The sequence below is a fragment of the Mesoplodon mirus genome, assembly GCF_964341445.2.
Source record: "Mesoplodon mirus genome assembly, chromosome: 9".
Taxonomy (NCBI): domain Eukaryota; kingdom Metazoa; phylum Chordata; class Mammalia; order Artiodactyla; family Ziphiidae; genus Mesoplodon; species Mesoplodon mirus.
In genome coordinates, this window is record NC_138985.1 from 59,494,113 (window position 1) to 59,513,620 (window position 19,508).

At 35.5% G+C, this 19,508-nt stretch overlaps 1 protein-coding gene across 5 annotated transcripts in view; it reads right to left on the reverse strand.

The window, feature by feature from the left end:
- Positions 1-19,508, reverse strand: part of ANKIB1 (ankyrin repeat and IBR domain containing 1) — a 156,444-nt gene that overhangs the window by 8,624 nt on the left and 128,312 nt on the right. For all 5 annotated transcript variants that reach the window (XM_082631662.1, XM_082631660.1, XM_082631661.1 and 2 more), the window contains 8 exons: positions 19,136-19,224; positions 12,766-12,896; positions 7,146-7,280; positions 6,099-6,185; positions 5,943-6,009; positions 3,754-3,899; positions 2,218-2,396; positions 1,333-1,384 (listed from right to left, as the gene is read on the reverse strand). In XM_082631662.1, the coding sequence (XP_082487788.1) occupies positions 1,333-1,384; positions 2,218-2,396; positions 3,754-3,899; positions 5,943-6,009; positions 6,099-6,185; positions 7,146-7,280; positions 12,766-12,896; positions 19,136-19,224 (886 nt within the window). The remainder of the gene's footprint in view (positions 1-1,332; positions 1,385-2,217; positions 2,397-3,753; positions 3,900-5,942; positions 6,010-6,098; positions 6,186-7,145; positions 7,281-12,765; positions 12,897-19,135; positions 19,225-19,508) is intronic.

A 19,508-nucleotide genomic window follows, 5' to 3' on the forward strand; every position in this document is an offset into this window, starting at 1 on the left:
TATTCAAGCATAGGGTCAGGTAAAGAAAAGGTTCATAATTTGTTTTACAACAGAAATTTCATTAATATATTAAAATTTTTTTAAAAATTTAAGTGAATTTAAAATTTCTGTATCAGAGCTCTAAGTACAAATTCTTCCTCAAGTAAATCTTGTTTTGGATATATCTACCAATACAAAAGGCCACAAGGTGATTGCAAGTATCCTTAGCAGCTGAAAAGAGAAAGTATCTGATTTAAATAAACCACAGTCATTTATGGATAATAATCAATTCCACTGCCTTTCAGTTGCAGATAACATTGGACTATAAATGATAAAGGTTTCATAGTTTGTCCTGCTGCCTTCCAAGAATTAAGTTAAAAGGTTATCATAATATAAGCGTCGAATGGTATACTGTTGTATAAAGAACCAGAAAGCAGAGAGAACTGCTAAAACCATTTAAAATCAGACTCAACAGTGACAGTGGCAATTTAAATCTCAGAAAATAGCAATGTGATTAAGATTTTCACTTTATCTTATTTCTATTTGCAGCAAATGTTATTTGCAGTATTAGTATTTTAGACCTTCTGTATTTTAAGATGGTATATCAACAACAACGAAAACAAGAAGAGTGTGAAAATCTTAAAGAGAAGCAGAGAGCAACTATCAAAGCATTCTTTCTGCATAAACACTAATGTCAAGTTTCCACCTTAGTAACTGAATATAAATCAATGCTAACAGGTTGTTTCAATAACTTAAAAAAAAGATTGTCTATTTAGGTTTTTAATAAATTCAGACTGAAACAATATTACAACTAGAAATGCATTTCTTTTTTTTTTCTTTTTGCGGTATGCGGGCCTCTCACTGTTGTGGCCTCTCCTGTTGCGGAGCACAGGCTCCGGATGCGCAGGCCCAGTGGCCGTGGCTCACGGGCCCAGCCGCTCTGCGGCATATGGGATCCTCCCAGACCGGGGCACGAACCCGTATCCCCTGCATCGGCAGGCGGACTCTCAACCACTGCGCCACCAGGGAGGCCCTAGAAATGCATTTCTAATAAATAAAATTCATATTTCTTTTAATTAAAGATATTTTCCAAAAATGTAAGCTATAAATTGGCCTTCTGACTATTCAGTAATTAAAAATAAGAGAGGGTATGCATTTAATAATGTGATGATAATCCAATGAATAGGTAAATGTAGACTCTGCTGAGGCATTATTATTATAAAAGAAAGAAAAAAACATTGCTTACAATCTCAGTACTATATCTAGAATAGATGAGGGTGCAAATGCAAGCAGGACTGCACTAAGGAAAATTGTAACTAACCAAACCAAACCAAACCCGCACAAAACAATTACCTCAGGTGATGCAAATCCTAAATATTCCCAATCCCATGTTCCACCAGCAAAGCTACAAAGAAATTAGACATACCATTTGATTTATTATCAGTACTACACAGTACAAACAATCAGACCCCTGCCCTTTGAACATTACTTTTAATTCCTCTGCTTGGAACTTGCTTAACCAAAGATCAACTACTGAATATAATTAAAATGATTCTTTAATTATTTATTTCAAATTCTACATTGCTTTATGTTTGTATAAAATGGTGGAAAAATTAAAAATCACCATGCTAAACCGTAGTATTTTACAATTGCTTCTATTTTTATTTTTAGGGGTTTATGTAAAAATAAGGGTCCAAGGAATTTCTAATGCTTATAATTAATATGAATAAGAAAATATGCTTCAATTTATAATGGCAGAAGTAGTATAAGTGCCTGAAATAAAACAACCAAAACTCAACTGCTCTGTAATGGATGAATACGGATCACTTAAAAAACTTTATAAATATCAGATTTCTAATTTCTTTACAACTTCTTACCAAAAAATACAAATATGACCATAACAATTTGGCAAGGCTTCCAAATTCCACATTATAAGATGCTTCTGACTATCAAAACGATGCGTTAGAATACTTGTTGAATTGAGTTCAATGAAGTGTGAAATTTACCTAGCCTAATTTAGTCTGAGAAACTATACAACGAAAAACAAAAAAATGAAAAAAATAGAAATAGTACTGGGGGAAAAAAATACCAAAAAGAAGTTAACATACTTTTATCAGCTATCCATATTTTAGGTATAAGTAACTTTCAGGAATATGAACCCTAGTTGGAGAAAAAAATAAACCTGCTAGCATTTGTGGCTGGTGCTAGGATGAGTTCCATGGTGTGTATCCTTTTCACCTGCGTCTTGGAGCTTCTGGTGAGTCTGCAGGAGCAACTCCCCGAGCCACAGATGCCAGGAACTCTTGCCTCTTCTGCTGTACAAGGCATGCTGCCTTGATTATCTTGTGGCGGGGTGTGCGAAGGTAAGGCCTATTGACTTTTTGGGCAAGGTCTTCAGTGACCATCTCTAAGTCTGTCTATGTTAAGAAGAGGAAAAAAAAAATTATAGGTTGAGTGGGTTAGTCAATAGCAAATCCAGTGTCTGTCTGGTTAAATCTAACTCTTCTGAAATCAGAAATTAATCCAAATTTTATATAACTTCCAATTTAACATATGTTTCTACTTTGCACATTTTAGGAAAATAGCATTCATTCAATAGGCATTTATAGTAATGCAGTTGGTATGGATACAAAGAAGTAGTGAGTATAGTATAGCAGCTGTATAAAAACATTTATAATTTGTCTGTGTGAAAAAGAACTAATAAATTTCAAGGCATTGTACATGTAAGTACCTGACCACATGGTACAGACTATATGTAAATGCTGAAGGAATGTGAAGCAAGGCAAAACCTTTGTGATTTGGGGTTAGGTCTGGAAGGCCTCATGGACAAAATGAATATTCAGCATTGAAGGAAATGTTAGATATAAATTAGTAGAGGGGAGTTCAAAGGGATGACATAAAAACAGTAGCAAGAGGAGAAAGTTTGGTGACTTCAAAAAAAAAAGAGGAATGTACAATGAACCTGGTCAGCTCCACTGATGTCAGTTTGCTTACATGTTTTGTTTTGTTTTTGCAAGTACTCTTAAGTTTTTCAGTTGTACTGTTAAAATGAACTGGCAAATAGCAACTTTCCCATCTAGTATGTAATGTGGTTTGTTTCATTTTTGAAGATAAAATTCCTAATTACATAATCAGAATTAGGCCAGATTTCAACCTCAACCAGTTTAAAATAAACAAATAAATGTGGGGGTTTCCCTGGTGGCGCAGTGGTTGAGAATCCGCCTGCCAATGCAGGGGACATGGGTTCGAGCCCTGGTCTGGGAGGATCCCACATGCTGCCGAGCAACTGAGCCCATGCACCACAACTACTGAGCCTGTGCTCTAGAGCCCGCGAGCCACAACTACTGAAGCCCGCAAGCCTAGACCCCAAGCTCTGCAACAAGAGAAGCCACCACAGTGAGAAGCCCGTGCACCGGGACGAAGAGCAGCTCCCACTCAAAGCAACTAGAAAAAGCCCACACACAGCAACGAAGACCCAACAGAGCCAAAAATAAATAAAATAAAATAAAATAAAAAAGAAATAAATGTGGTAGGAAATGTTTGCATAGCTCAGAACTCATTCAAATCTGCACAGTAACAAATTCAAACATAAAGAAAATTTCAGTTTATTATTGGTAACTTTTCCTTTATTTAAAAACCATTCTAAAAACAGAAACAAAATTGTTTATTAATTACACTCAAGTAAGATAAACCTTAGTTGTAAAGTGGTTGAAAAAGGAGAAGATCTGTTTTTCATAGTAACTGCATTTAAATTTAATAAAAACGACATCTTACTTGCATGAGTTCAAAAATTTCTTTCTTTGTGCTTTTAGGTTCTAAGAAAAATCCATATGGATAAGAACACTTGAGAATGCGTCGAGTTTTTAAGAGCACGTGAACTGCATCTTCGATGAAAGTGGTATCTGGACAGCCTCCTTCAGCTATAAAGTAAACCAGGCACAGTGAAAAAAATTTTTTTTGCCAATACACTATTATAAAATTAAACAACCAAGTTTTCTTAAAAGAAAGAAAAAAGAACAAGGATCCCTAAGAAGAAACTGTTTGAAGTAGCTATATGATAGTATTTATTTGAACTAGACTAAAAGCCTACATAACACACTCATACGTTTTGCCTTTAGGTGACTTGTATGCATTTATAAATGCAGCACACCCTGCAGTAGCCCAGGAGTGCTGATGGCAGTCATGAAGGGTGCGGACATTGATCCTGCATTCTGTTCTCACCCTGTGAGTAAACAAGTCTAGCTTTAGGTCAACTCAAAGGTTCCATGTTTTACTAAGGTTTTTAGGTTATCCCTAGCAGAATTTTACTCATTAAGAATTAGAACAAATGCCTTGCTAAGTTGCTTGCTAAAAAAAAAAAAAAGCCTAATTATAAATTATGCTTCTGCAAAAACAACATTGTAAGGTAAAAGACACAACATTCTGGGGAACAACTGGGTAACTAATGCTAGTTAATAAACACTCCAGGGAGAGAAAGAGAGAAAGGGAGGAAGAGTGGTTTTATTTCTTCCTTTCCAAATCTTCTATCTTTTAATTCTTTTTTATGTCTTCCTATGCTGTCTAGAACCTCCAGAAGGTTGAACAGAAGCAGTACTTTACATCTACAAATACTTATTTTATATTTAGTATGTTTTGGGCACTGTTCTAAGTATTAGAGATACGTCCGTGATGGAATAGACTGTAGAACCTGTGAGGATCTTTTCTTTCAATTTTTAGTGTGGACAATAATACTTCAAGAGTTTGGTATTGGCTTGATATAGCTATGTCATTACTACAGTCTAAGAACTAGTAATTAACAAGGAGACTAAGCTGCTATTGATGCTTTTTGTCCCACTCTAATTTATTTAACTTATGGTTATTGTTTTAATTAGGAAGTTATCCTCATGAAAATGGTGTGAGTACTCATTACTTTTATAAAATGGAGCAAACACAAGGGTAATCGATTGCATTTTAGGCATAAAACCTTTTATATATAAGCTGTGATTAATTTAAAAATGTGACTTTTTAGGGACTTCCCTGGTGGCACAGTGGTTAAGAATCTGCCTGCCAGTGCAGGGGACATGGGTTTGAGTCCTGGTCTGGGAAGATCCCACATGCCGCAGAGCAACTAACCCTGGGCACCACAACTACTGAGCCTGCACTCTAGAGCCCGCAAGCCACAACTACTGAAGACTGCATGCCTAGAGCCCGTGCTCTGCAACAAGAGAAGCCACCGCAATGAGAAGCCTGCGCACTGCAACGAAGAGTAGCCCCTGCTCGCCACAACTAGAGAAAGCCTGCACGCAGCGAGGACCTGAAGTAGCCAAAAAAAAAGTCACTTTTTAAAACAAACATGCCAGAACCTGTACTCTGTGCAGTCACTGTGAGATATTATATTCTAATTATGTAACTAGTATTCAATCCATTTTTAGGAATGTTCTTTTTGAACTTCCATTTTAGCAACCATAAGTAAGCCCTATCTTGTGACTTTGCTTTTTGACTCCAATGTCCGCTATTTACCAGTGAGATGATTTCTCCCAAAACTGTACTTGACTTCTATTCTATATTAGGCACTCTGCTAAATATTCTCAAGAATCTTTGGGAATTCAAGTTACATGACAATTTGATGGCTTGTGAATCTTGCTCCTTTGACTAGGTCAGGGATGCCTTTTTGGGCCCATTCACTTTTCCCAACATTGTAGAGCATCATCAGCAGTGGCACAGGGTAAGCAAAACCATAATGTGTGTTTATCTGCCAGCAGCAGAGCTTGCACTAAGAGGAGCAGGTGAGGTAAGCAAGGTGGAAAATCTTACCAGAGGCCTCAAATGCTAAACTACACTCTGGGCTTCTGAAAACTCCAAACTGCCAAATGAGTAAATGGAGCTAAGGTATTCTTTTAAGGGTCTTAACCTCCTACCAGTGAAGTGACTTAAGCATGACAGCTATTTTACATTAATTATCACACATATCACTTATAACTTACTTTCTTTGAGAGCTCTACTCAATTGCTCCATCTTTTCTTTGGCTGTTTTAAGAAGGCGCTGTTCTAACTAAAAGAACAGAAATAAATAAATATATCATTTTCTTTATTTATTCACAACAGTAGAGTTTAGCACATTTGAAATGATTTGGGACATACCTGATAGCTATGTTCATGATTTTTAAATCTTGTGTAGTAGTGCATAAATCTGTCAAGTTCCTGAAATCGTTTGTGTTTTTTCTCAGCCTAGGAAACAAAAGTCCACAAATGACATTTATAAATAAAAGTACTAGCTATTAAAATTGTTTTTGATCACTTCAAAATTTTATTAGTAACAGATAGTAGTGCATACAGATTTATCGATTATTTTGTTGAGAAAATAATAACCAATACATTTTAAACACTTCCCAGAACAAAGTCTTGTATTTGTATTCTCTGTGACAAACCAGTGAATCTGCAATTCCCAGAGTGTAAGGTAAATATGTCTCTCAAACCTTATGTTCATCAGATCTTCAATGTTTTATTATGTTGTTTATTGCTATGGACTGAAATGTGTCCCCCATCAATTCATATGTTGAAGGTGTAACCCCCAATGTGACTATATTTAGAGATAGGGCCTGTGAGATGATAAAGGTTGAACAAGGTCATTAGGGTGGAGATCTAATCCAATAGAGCTGGTGCCCTTATAAGAGGAGGAAGAGACAACAGAGCTTGCTCTCTCTCCTTCCTGTGAGGACATAGCAAAAAGATAACTGTCTATAAGCCAAGAAGAGAGTCATTGCCAAAAACCGAATTGGCAGAAATCTTGATCTTGGACCTCCTAGGCTCAAGAACTATGAAAAATAAATTTTTGTTGTTTAAGCCACTCGGTCTATGGTATTTTGTTATGGCAGCCAAGCAGACTAAGATACTTATTATATGCAATAACATAATATTATATTGTTGATATAATGTTAAAATTGTTTTTAAGTCATTTTAGAGACATGTTGGGATATACGTCTTGTCTAATCTTCACCAATATAAAAAAAGGAAAATTAAAAAAAACAAAGCTCAAGTTTATAGAGCTATTTTGTTTAAAGGCTACTCTAAAGTGTATTGAATTTAAATGCCTCATTACAATAAAGATAGGAAAAGAAGAAATGAAAAACACTGCCACTGGTATTAAGTGGCTTAGTTAGAAATCTTGGCTTCAACAGTTCTCTTTACCTCCACAGTCATTTCCTTGGATTGTTCCTCCACATGCTGAATGACTTCATAGCGAGTACATCTGTAATAACCTCCTGTGGAAGAACTATGTTTTTTCCATTCTTCTAGGCAAATCCAGCAGAAGTCATACTTGCACTTCAAAAGAAAACATATATGCAAATATCGCCCCATGTTAGTATGCAAATTATTTTCTAATTTCTTGTCAACCAACTTGTAGAGATTAAACAATCCTGCCTGTGTGACCAGGAACAAATCTTCTCAAAGACACACCCTCCTCTTTTTGAGGTTTCCTCTGGAGACCTTATGTGCGCTATGGAAAGATGTGGGGGTAGTTTAAAGTTATTGCTTATAAGGATAAATTAAAATCATAATATTATTAAGTAATCTCAAGAAAGCTTTAAAAATATCAATGGGATATTCTTTCCAAATAATAAAAACAGATCCTGACAAATGTTTCATTTTTCAGGTGCACAGTAATCTTACCTTGGTCTATAAGGCTCCACCAGTGTATTTGAAAACTTCTGTTGACTTTGACAAACTGATTTTTAAACTGGGAATAAGTTAAAAAGGCCTCTAATCAGAACAGCTAACATAAAACCTATCTCTCATTTAAAAAAAAAATTCTCTTTCTTAATTACCATAATTTGCAGACAATGCCAAAAAATATGAGTATTCCAGTATGAAAATATATCTTTTTCTCTCTTAAATGCGTATGGATTTTGAGTCAGAGAGGTCTTTCCAATTTAAATCTGTTTTCTCCTGGTACTTTTAGAGTTTGTTTAAAAAATATTTAAATCTTTGATCTGTTCAGAATTTATTTGGGTATTCAGTATGAATTAAACTTTTTTTCCACATAGCTGCCCAGTTGTCTCAATACCATTTACTGAACAGTCCATGTTTCTCTACTGGTTGGAGATGCCTCCTTTACCATATACTGAATTCCCATTTATGTGTCTACTTTCTGGGCTTTCTTTCTATTCTGTTTCATTGATCTGTAGATTCATGTACCAGCACCATGCTGTCTTAATTACTGAGCCTTTATAGTATGGGTTACTGTTTGACAAGGCTAGTTCCTCCTCACTGTTCTTTTTCAGAGTTTTCTGGCTCTTCTTTGTTTTTCCATGTGAACTTTTAATTAGCTTATCTAGATGCAGAAACAAAACCTGTTGGTACTTTTGTTGGAATCTTTCTATCCAAGAACTTTGTTATCTTTCCATTTGTTTGTCATCTTCTGTGTCCTACAGATAGGGGTTTTAACATTTTCTTCATGTAAGTCTTATCCATTTCTTAAGTTTCTTTCTAGATAAATGAGGTCTTCTCTTTCAGTATATATTCTATCTGAATGTTATTGGCACACATGAAGGCTATTACTCTCTGCATATTACTTTTGTACTCTGCTAGTTAATTGAATTTTTATTGTTTGCAATAGTTTTTCAGTTGATTCTTGTGGGCTTTCTAGGTATACAATCATGCTGGCTGTAAAAAATGACAATTTTCCCATCTCATTTCTAATTTTTATATCCCCAATTTCTTTTCATTGTCAAATTATGTTGACTGTTATCTCCAGTCCAATGTTAATAATATTTGCGATGGGGAGTATCTTTATGTTGTTCTCAATTTTAGTGAAAGTACCTCTAGTTTCCCCACTAAATATCATGCTAACTTTTGGACTAAGATAGATTTATTTTTATCATGCTATTGCAATAAAAGGAAGAATCTATCTATTCCTATTTCTTTGTGTGTCTTATAAAGAATGGTTGTTGAGTTTTTGTCAAAGGCCTTTTTGGCATCTACAGAAAATTTACATGGTTTTTCTTCTTGTATCTACCACTAAAATGAGGTACAGTAATAGCATTTTAAATATCAAACCATTCTTGTATTCCTGGAATAAACCCACGATTATTCTTTTTTTAAAATTAAAAACATGTTTTTCATTGAAATATAATGCTAGTCAATTATTCTTCTAATGCACTCTGCCAGATTACATTTGCTAATATCTGTGAGTATTTTCCCCTCCAATATCTTATTTAGGACTCATGCATTGTTCTTCATAAATTAAGATGGATCTACAGTTTTAATTTTTATAATCTTGTCAAGTGCTGGTATCAAGGTTCTACTCAGTTTATAATAATAATTTGAAAGTTTCCAGTTTTTTCCTTTTTTTCTTTTTGTCCTGGAAACAGTCTGAATCACATTGGAGTTAACCTATTCTTTAAAGCTTTGATAAAATTCTACTGTGAAACTGTTAGGGCCTATTGGTTTTAAAGGAGAGATCACTGAAAAACTCTTTCTTCTACAGAGTGAGTTTGTTTGGATACTTCTTCTAGAGTTAGTTTCAATAAATTATATTTTCTTAGAAAATCAGTCCATTTCTAATCAAAGTTCAAATTTATCTGTAAGAGTTGAGCAAAGTTATCTCTTATTATTATTTTAGTTTGCTTTATTGATTAGTCCCCTTTTTAAAAATAAATAAATTTATTTATTTATTTATGGCTGCCTTGGGTCTTCGTTGCTGCACACGGGCTTTCTCTAGCTGCAGCCAGCGGAGGGCTACTCTTTGTTGTGGTGTGTGGGCTTCTCATTGCGGTGGCTTCTCTTGTTGTGGAGCACGGGCTCTAGGCGTGCGGGCTTCAGTAGTTGTGGCATGCGGGCTTCAGTAGTTGTGGCATGCGGGCTTCAGTAGTTGTGGCTCATGGGCTCTAGAGCGCAGGCTCAGTAGTTCTGGCACACAGGCTTAGTTGCTCCGTGGCATGTGGGATCTTCCCGGACCAGGGATTGAACCCATGTCCCCTGCACTGCCAGGCGGATTCTTTACCACTGCACCACTAGGGAAGTCCCAGTCCCCTTATTTCTTATATTGTGTATTTGAACTCCCTCACCCCCACATTTTTCTTACTGCAAGCTTTGTGGTTTGTCTTATTTTTTTCCTTCAGAAAACCACTTTTGGATTTATTTATTAGTTGTATTGTTTTTCAGTTTTTGACTCACTGATTTCTGATTAAAAAAAATTCTTCCTCCTTGTTTTCAAGTTTGTTTTTCTCATTTCTTGAGTCATATCCTTAATTCATTCCTTATTTTGTATCATTTTAAGTGAATAAGGCTATGTACATTTCTGAATTGCTTTAAATATAGCCCTCAGGTTCTAAAAAAGTAGTTATTTATAGAAATTCTTTAATTTCCATTTTATTTTTACTCATGAGTTGTTTGAGAGATTTAAACTTTCCAAATGAAAAGGCTTTTTGTAACTTTATTATTCATTTCTATTTTATTCCATTATGATCAGAGAATGTTGATTACACCACTCTCTATTTTCTGGATTATTAATTAGATTTTCTTTGATGATCAATGGTTAATTTTTTTGGTGAATGTTCCATGGGTACTTGAAACGATGGCATGAGTCCATCTTTTCAGGATACAGAGTCTGAATATATAGTAATCAGATATACCTTAGTCATTATGTCAAGTCTTATCTTCACTAATTTTTTCTCTACTTGGTGTGTCACGAACAGAGAGCTGAATTAAAGTCTCTGTCCTCACTTAGCCCTTCACAAACATGTTCTTACACAATAAATTGTGTACTTGTTTCCAGGTTCTGACAGTATGCAAGTTCTTTTGTTGCCTGCTAAAAGCAAACCTTGTGCCTGATTTGATCCAAGTACCCTTCAGTACAGCTCCACTGATCTCTCAAAATTAGTGGCAAAACTTTCTACAAATAGCAAAATTTTACATTCTATGATAAGAAAAAGAATATAGAACTTTAATAATTTTTTATTTTTAGTTGCAGCATAGTTTTCCACAGAGCCAGATCAATAAAATTACTATAAGTGATTTAAAATGTGTAAGGATGCAATATTTAAATAGCTTCCTGAAAATTATCTAAAGGGAAATGAATAAAGAGAGTTTTTAAAATAAATGAACTTATTTTTATAGGGCCAAACCTGTCATTCTTTTAAAATGTTTGATTCCAGAAAGTAAAAACTATCTACTGAGTAATAATCAATATTGAAGCATTAATAAAGGTATATTATGATTTAGTCATTGTGTTAGAAAATAGATTCAATTACATATTACCTGTTGTCCCACCTTCACATTTTAAAAAAACTGTAGAAGTATAAACACTTTCACTTCCTAGATGTCTCCTTTTATGTCATGAGAATTACTCATCAGTTTCCTTTGTTCAATGCAAATACTTCAGATGGTTAAATAAGACTACATTTACATAGTATGTAAGTAAATGTTTCTTTTATATGCAAAAGAAGTTTAAGCAAAAATCTGTTTAAGATAAATTACCTTACATCATTAGCCTGATTAATTCATGAAAATATTCATTCACTCAATACATATCTATCAACTATTTACTGCTGGTAGGCGCTATGACTGAAATAAAGGTAATGTTGGATCCCGCCCTTTTATTAGTAGCCCAACTGCTTATTTTTATGGTCAACATGTATTTTTTTTTTTACACATCTATGTAGTCTATATCAGACTGTCCAAGAAAAAACTAATATGGATGTTGGAGATAGGACTGCATATAAATGAAATAATTTTGGCCTGATCAGCTAAACTAATAAGCAATTCTGAGCATTTTACTCAGAACACTACTAAGTTTTTCTTCTTAGGAAATCACTACTGTCTCACTAAGACAATTCATTCATGTTAATTTATTATAATATAAAATCATCTGGTAACTGTCATTATTTTTGAAGTCATAATAATAATGATCATTAGCTTCAAGGTAAAAAATCAAGAAGTACTTAAAGAGAAGATATTGATATATTTTATTGAAATCTTAACTATGTGGGTTTCTTTCACATCCTAAATTAGAAAAATTATATTGTTCTTCTCTCAATAATTTTAAATAATTATTTTTATATACATGGCATTCCCAAGGAAAAGGAAAAAAACTGAGATATTACAGTTAAGCAAAAATGTTCATAAATGTAGGCATGGATTAATAAAATATTATTAACTTAACTCCAGAATATTTGTTTTAAATATGGTAGTTTCTTTCTATGCAACTAGGTCAGGAGGGTAGCCTTCTAACAGTAATTATTTATAATAATTTTTAGCCAAGTGACATTTTCATTTTCAATACAGTAATGAGTTACTTATTTAATTGATGATTTCATTAGCAAACCTAAAGTCTGCCCACTGTTTTGGGCACCTTTCTTATATAGACATCAGGATTTAAATTTGGACTTAGGGGGATTGCTTGGGGCCTGACTAGGACCTTGAGACTATGCTGTGTGCTCCAAAATCAGCTTTGCAAGAGATCTATGTAAGGTAGCACTCGATCATCTAACATTATTTATATATACACAAAACTCTCTCAGAATCCTCACTGGGGGAGTGGGTGACTGGGAGGGAAGGACTCAGGCATTTCTGATCTGGCCAAGTGCCACTGAACCCTTACCTTTATTTTTAACATTCATCATGATTGTAAAATTTAGTAATATAAACCAACATTTATGTTATTTAACAAAGAATGTAGAATACAATCTTCTAGAATCCATCTGAAAGCCAATAAGATACCTATGCTTACAGCATTTCTTCTTTGGATTCACAATCAAATGAAAGTTCTAACTGCAAAGCATGTATTGTACAATCCTCTTTAACTTACCTTAGCACACTGCATGTGATTGCATCCCTCATTCTTCTGTATTGGAGACTTACAGTTAGCACAAGGCTTGGAGTTAGTTAACAACCAGAGACAATTGGCAGCATCCTCATAAGCTTCACTAACTCCCACAACTTTGGGATATAAAGCACAAATACAGAAATAAATGATTTAGTGTACAACTCCAGATGGAAAAACACTCAAAGTTTTCTTTGCAGGCTGTCTCTCAATTTTAAATATATACTTATTTTCCTATTAGGGTCTATGGCAAAATTTTTACCCATGATTATTTAAGACAAAATAAAAATGAATCCAATGACATATCTGAAACTAAATTCATCATTTCCCCCAAATCTGCTTTCTCTATCTCCTGTCCTGTTAAATGATATGATCATCTACCCAGAATCAATCCAGGAAGAGCATGATCTTGGACACCTTCCTCTTCCCCTCATCTACTGTGTCCCATTGATTCTATCTCTTCCTCTTTCATATCCATCTTCTCTCCATTCCCACTTCTTACTGCTTTAGCTAGGATCCTCCACACCTTCTTCCCAGACAATTAAAACACAGAAACCAACCTAGCTCCCAGATCCTTCTCCCCCCACCCTCACAACCCACACTATATTGCCTCTATAAAGTGATCTTTTAAAAATACAAATCTTTAAATCTTCTAATTGCTCCCCACTGACTACAAGATAAAATCAAACTGTTTTAGCAAAGAATACAAAGCCCTTCATGATTTGGCCACTAACTACTGGTAAGGTCCTCCCACCCTCTATACCCACATCAACCTTATACTCTTCATCATCTTAAACTCTGTTTATTCTACTTTGAGATCTGCACTCTTAAAGAATGTCAGGGTTTTTAAAGACTCTAACTTTTACATTTTATGTTCTATAAATCTCCACCACCACCCATGCAGAGATCTAGGGGCTGGAGAGAGTGGTAGACACATAATTAAAAAATTATTTTTTCCTGCAAGAATGACAGTAATGAAGTTTGTTTTCTAACTTCAAGTACATAGGGAAGTTCTACCTTTTCTTTACTGAAAGAGACGTCTGAAAATCACTTTGAAATCCTTGAGAGTAGTCCATTCACTTAAGACCCTCATTATATGCAGATATTCTAGGAAGGGTTGGGTAACAGGTTAGCCCTACTGTTGAAAGCAGGGGAGAAATCAGAAGTTTTGAAGTTTAAAAGAAAAAGTTACTCAACCCCCAGATTTAAATCCCTGGAGAGGAAAGGCAACAAAGGTTTGAGATGTCTGACCCCTGGGAACTGGCTCTGCATATCAACTGGAAGAGATGAGCACCAGCAACAGCCCTTTGATGGAGCCTAGCAGTGGAGGAGTGGAGGCAGGGGGTGTCTTGCTGCAAGGAACCATGGGTGCCTACTGACTTAAGTTTGTGTCAACGACAGAACAGCAGCTACTGCTGGACTGTAAAGCATTGGTTTTCAATTCCACATAGCAGAGAGAAACAATAGCAGCAACGAACTGCTCAGACTGCACTCCATTTCTAAGGCCACTTGGTAGAAGATGGTTTGATTAGGGTGTTGGTACAGAGAATGCTCAGATAATTTGGTGGAGAACAGGAGTTTCAGAAGGAACGTACTATACTTAATGGCTATGAAGGTCAGCTGTGAAGGTAATGCTGTTTACAAAGGGTATTGCTATAAAACCTAATCACTAAGTACAGTGTCTAATTTTTGTTTAAAGTAGTGGTCTTTCTCCTCCCTTTAGCATCAACACTATTTTTAGCTCAGAGGCTCCAACATATTCTTATGACCTTTATTGTCCATTGTTATAATAAATAAAGCACAAAGCCATTAAAACAAAGCAGCTGTGTGGCCTGCAACATTAACAGTTTTTTTCTCCTACCCTTGGAGAGAATGCTAGTTTCTGACTGCATTCTAGAGGATTACATGAAATAAATCATGTTCAGAAAATAACCAACTATTAGTACAACAAAAACTTGAACTGGAAGAAATGTCTTTACTACCTGTGCTCTGAACATGCTAATTTCATACATCTGCCCGTTGTACATACTTTTCTCAATACTTGCAATACCCAAACTCCCTTCAATCTACCTGGTGAGTCTTCTCCATCCCTACTGACTTCCAAACTCTTCACTTCAGATGCATGTCTAATATAGCTTGATCTTCTTTCCTTAATCATCTAGTGTGCTTTCAGGTCTCTTTGTAAGAAAAATTAACTTCATTTAATCAAGTATTACAGTATAAAAATCTAAGATCTATCAACATGTGCTCAAGTGAAAACAAAGTTGCTTTTAAAGACTGAATTCTTAAAAGACTATTGAATTTCATTCAATAACCATTACTGAGTATGTACTATGAAAAAAACTGGTCTTAAATTTTTATAAATTAACTATCATTTCACAGAAAATACAATCATTCCTGCTTCTTGCTCTGATTAGCTGCAATAGAAGCAGCTTCAGTACTGAAAAACAGTATTTCAATCTTTATATGGAATTAATTCTTTCAACTGAGCTCAGTATATTTTCTAATATTTTTCTCATCAATTAGATTTTGTCACTCCTTTTAAGTCTCATAACTCAAAGACTTTGGAAAACTAGGGATAAGGGAGAAAACAATCTCATGAATCTACAAGTTCGGTTGAAAATTCTTATGCCAAAGATATGTGACCATGACCCAAATTAATAAGTGAACCCAATACAGCATTAAATCATACTTTTCTTTTTTGGAGTATTATTTTTGTATATTTAACAGTGATGTTCTACTTAAGTATTACAGTGGCCTATTATTGTTTGCTTTTAGCCTTACCCTAAATTTCATAAACTTAAAAGTGGCCATTAATAGTCTACTGGTTACCACCAACTTTCACTGTGGTGATTACACATCAGTACAGTGAGACAACTTTTTCTCAGCAATGGGGAATTTTCTCTGCAGTCTTGGCTTTGGCTCCCTTTGCAGTGGACCACTTGCGGGTGTCCTGGGTCTCTTGCCTCCTATCCAATTTTCTAAAGTTCCTCCATCTTTCTGCATTAAAATCCTATTTGGGACTCTTTGAGGACTATCTTCAGTTTTTACTTGAGGTCTCCCTATCTCTGGCCACCAGAGGTAACCACGTATACACTGTGTACACCAGTTTCTAGTTCTTCTATTTCTCTTCTCTCTTCATTATCAGGATCATTATCTTATGCAAGGACAATCTGTCACAGTCCCTCCAAAAATCTGTACTGACTAGCCAGGTCATTCTCCCTCTTCTTCTCTAATAAGACTTATTTGTGAATATGGAATGATTGATCCAATTTTACATTGGCAAGGGATAACTAAAAATAGTCGCCCATTTCAAAATACTTGCTTTATATCTAAAATCACATACTTCTGGCCATTTTCTACTCAAGAATTAAATACTATACTGTACTAATTACTTCTTGTGGTGCATTAACTCTTTTAGGCAACTGGTAAGTACACTAGATTAATAACTTAATAAAATGAAAAGTTATCTTCTTACTTCTCCTGTAAACACCTTTCCTCTCCCATCTGTATTGCCTGTCTTGTTCAAGCCCTTATATTCTCTCACCTGGACATTTTGAAGTTGTCTCAGAAACAGCTTTCTTACCTAATATCTCAGCAGTCCCTAATTCATCATCCACACTTCCACCTGAATGATTTTTCTAAGCAAACATCTTCAGTTATCACTTTCCTACTCAAAACTCCTTTTTGGTGTCTCAGGATAAAGTCAGACCTCCCAGCATTACATATAACCCCCACCCCTGCACGTGCAGTCTCATCTCTCACTGCACCTTTGCACTGGTTGAACTGAATTATTTGCAGTCCTTGAACATGCCGTGCTATTTCACAGCCCTACTTTACCATGAGCCTAGAATGCCCTTCCTATTCTGGTCTGTGTGAAGAACATCTATCAGTTTTCAATACAGGGCTTATGTACCAATTATTTTATAAAGCTTTCCTTACCTCTTTCCTAGATGATCTCCTAACTAATCTGCTCCATTGTCCCTCCCCTCCCTCACAATGTATCACAGGTACACTGTTCTCTCACACCACCTTTATACTTATTTTTCTGAGTTTTGTACATACCTGTCTCCAACTCTAAAATATAAATTTCAAGAGCATAGAGGGCATCTTATTTCTGTATTCTAACATAAAACAGCACTAAATAAATGCTAAAGACATAATGAAGATACTATTTAAAAGCAACAAGTTACTCCTAAGTTTTCTCAGCATTTTTTCTGAACTGGAGACAAGCACTTCTAAAAGCCACTGGACAATCTCCACACATATGTCCTACAAGTACCTCAGGTGCAAAATGCCCACAACAAAATTCATAATTTTCCCCTGAAAGTTACTCCTTTACCTGAATTACCTAAGTTCACCAATGACATCATGATCTACCCTTGACCCAAACTAAAAATTCACCTTCCTACTTCTGACCTAACTCTCCTTTAGTCTACCCTTCCTAGTTATCAGTTATCTTGATAAAAATATCGTTAACAATGCCACTTCCCTATTCAAAAAATGCATTCTATGGCTTATTCTGTTAATAGGAGAAATTCAGACAATTTGGCAAGAACCCTCACAATCTGGCAACACCTACCTTTCCAGCCTCATCTCTTGCAAATTTCTCCCATGGACCTTAATTTTAAACTCCACAGAATGTATAAAGAAATGTAGGTAGGTGGGCAATAGCAAGCCATTTCTAATAGAAATATAGATGTTTCTAGGTGTCAGAAGCAGGAGAAGAAAACAAAGTCCAGTCGTCTTGTCATGTTTAAAGGTGTTGAAGGGTAATGGTATTAATCTCTTTACGGAACTCACACACATAGACATACCCATACACAGATAGGGCTAATGGGTGGGTATCCAGAGAGCAATGGCAAGCTCTATCTGGTATTCAAGAGAGAGATACAATGAACCTGGGGAACAAGAACAATCTATACAAATCTTTTTGATTTGGGAAGCAGGTAGTCAAATAATATTTGTTGACTGAATGATGAATGTTCAGGACAGAAATGATTAATCAGCCCTCACTAAAAAATATCCTAAAATTATCCGCTTCCCTTTGCTCCCATTTAAAGGACATGAGCCTTCTCATCATGTGAAAGGGATCGTCCTCATTGTCGATTAATAAACTGGTATTCTGGTTTACCTAAGTAGTGTCTTTTCCATGGATCTGAATAACCCCGAGTCAGTGCACAAAATCGATCTTGTGAATATAAACTGCTGAGAACAATCTCTCGGGCAATGGTATATTGCCCAATATAATACAAGCCTTTAGGGACTCATGGCTGCCAGCCAGTCTCTCCCAGTGTCACTTCAGCTGCTGACATTACCCACCACATCTCTGCTTCTGTGGATATGCTGAAACCCAACTCGTATCTTGCTGCTGTCAGGAAGATTCCTTAACATCCTCTGTCCCCAACCTGAGTTAGTGGTTTCTGTTTTTGTATTCTCATCTTTATCCAACTGTGTTAGTTAACATATGATACTGTAATTATCTGACTGCTTCCCTCCTAGCCTCTGTACTCTTTGAAGGCTGGCATCATCTTTATTATGTACTTTGCTCACAATAAGTGTAGATGAAGTGTGTGAATTCTTAATCCTCATCTGCAATACTTCAAACTAACACCATTCTTTAAAATGTTAAAAACCACCAAATTAGTTTTCATTTATATTAATTTTATGACAGCTGTCATAAAATATTTACTTCAGGAGGTGAGAAATTATGGCAAAGCAGATATATTTACTTGTCAAACATGGGAATTGCTATTAGGAAGGCTAATTCAAACGCATTCTGTTTCCCCTGTGTCACTCAATCCAATCTGTTAGCTTCCTATCTGTACAATGGGACAACTAGCATCAATCTCATAGCATGTGTGTGAGGATTAACAGAGGTAATATATTTATAGACATCTCAGTAAAAATTAGTTATAGACATGGCATTTAATGTAAGTAAATCTACAGAACCACATAATAGCAAGAAATTAACTTGCTTTATCCTCCACGGTAAGTTTCCAGGGAAATAAGAAGCTTCCTCTCAGTACAGATCATACATTTCTTCTCATGAAGTACAGAAAAGCTAGTTAGCCCACCCCAGGATAAAAGGGAAGGACTATAGGAGCAGAACTTAAATGTGACCCCTGTTTACCCTGGAGTCCTAATAAGTCCGTTAGAAACATGGAACCTGTCTATGCTTCCCCCCCTGGGATCTCCAAAAGGATGTTGGTTAGAGGGGTTAAAAAGGCGAGCTCTCGCATTAACAAACTTGAAAACTTAAAACTTCATTTTTAAATGAAGACTCTAAGAAATAAAACCACGTTATCTTTTGAATGCTATTATAAAATATGTAGCTATCTAAAATTCCTCTTACGTTCTTCTGGTTTCATTTCAGTTATTTTTTGTAGCCAATTTTTCCATGTTTGGCAGTCACAAGGCTCATGGGCTTCACCAAGGCACTCCCTAAAGAGGAAAACATGGAAAAGGCAATTTAAAAGTATCCTTCATCAACATCAAGGTAAAAGAACAGGTGGGAAGTACTGTTCCAAATGTAAAGTTGAGAACACTGAGGTACAGTGACTACTGAGAGATGAAGCATTTCAATAGAGGAATTGGAAGCATGATTCTAAAGCTCGATGCCACTAGGACAGATTTTCTTTCATCAGTACATTTATTCACACATTTTTAAAAGTTCCAAATAGATTACCTAATATTTATAATTTAGCCTCTCATGCCTTAAGAGCTAT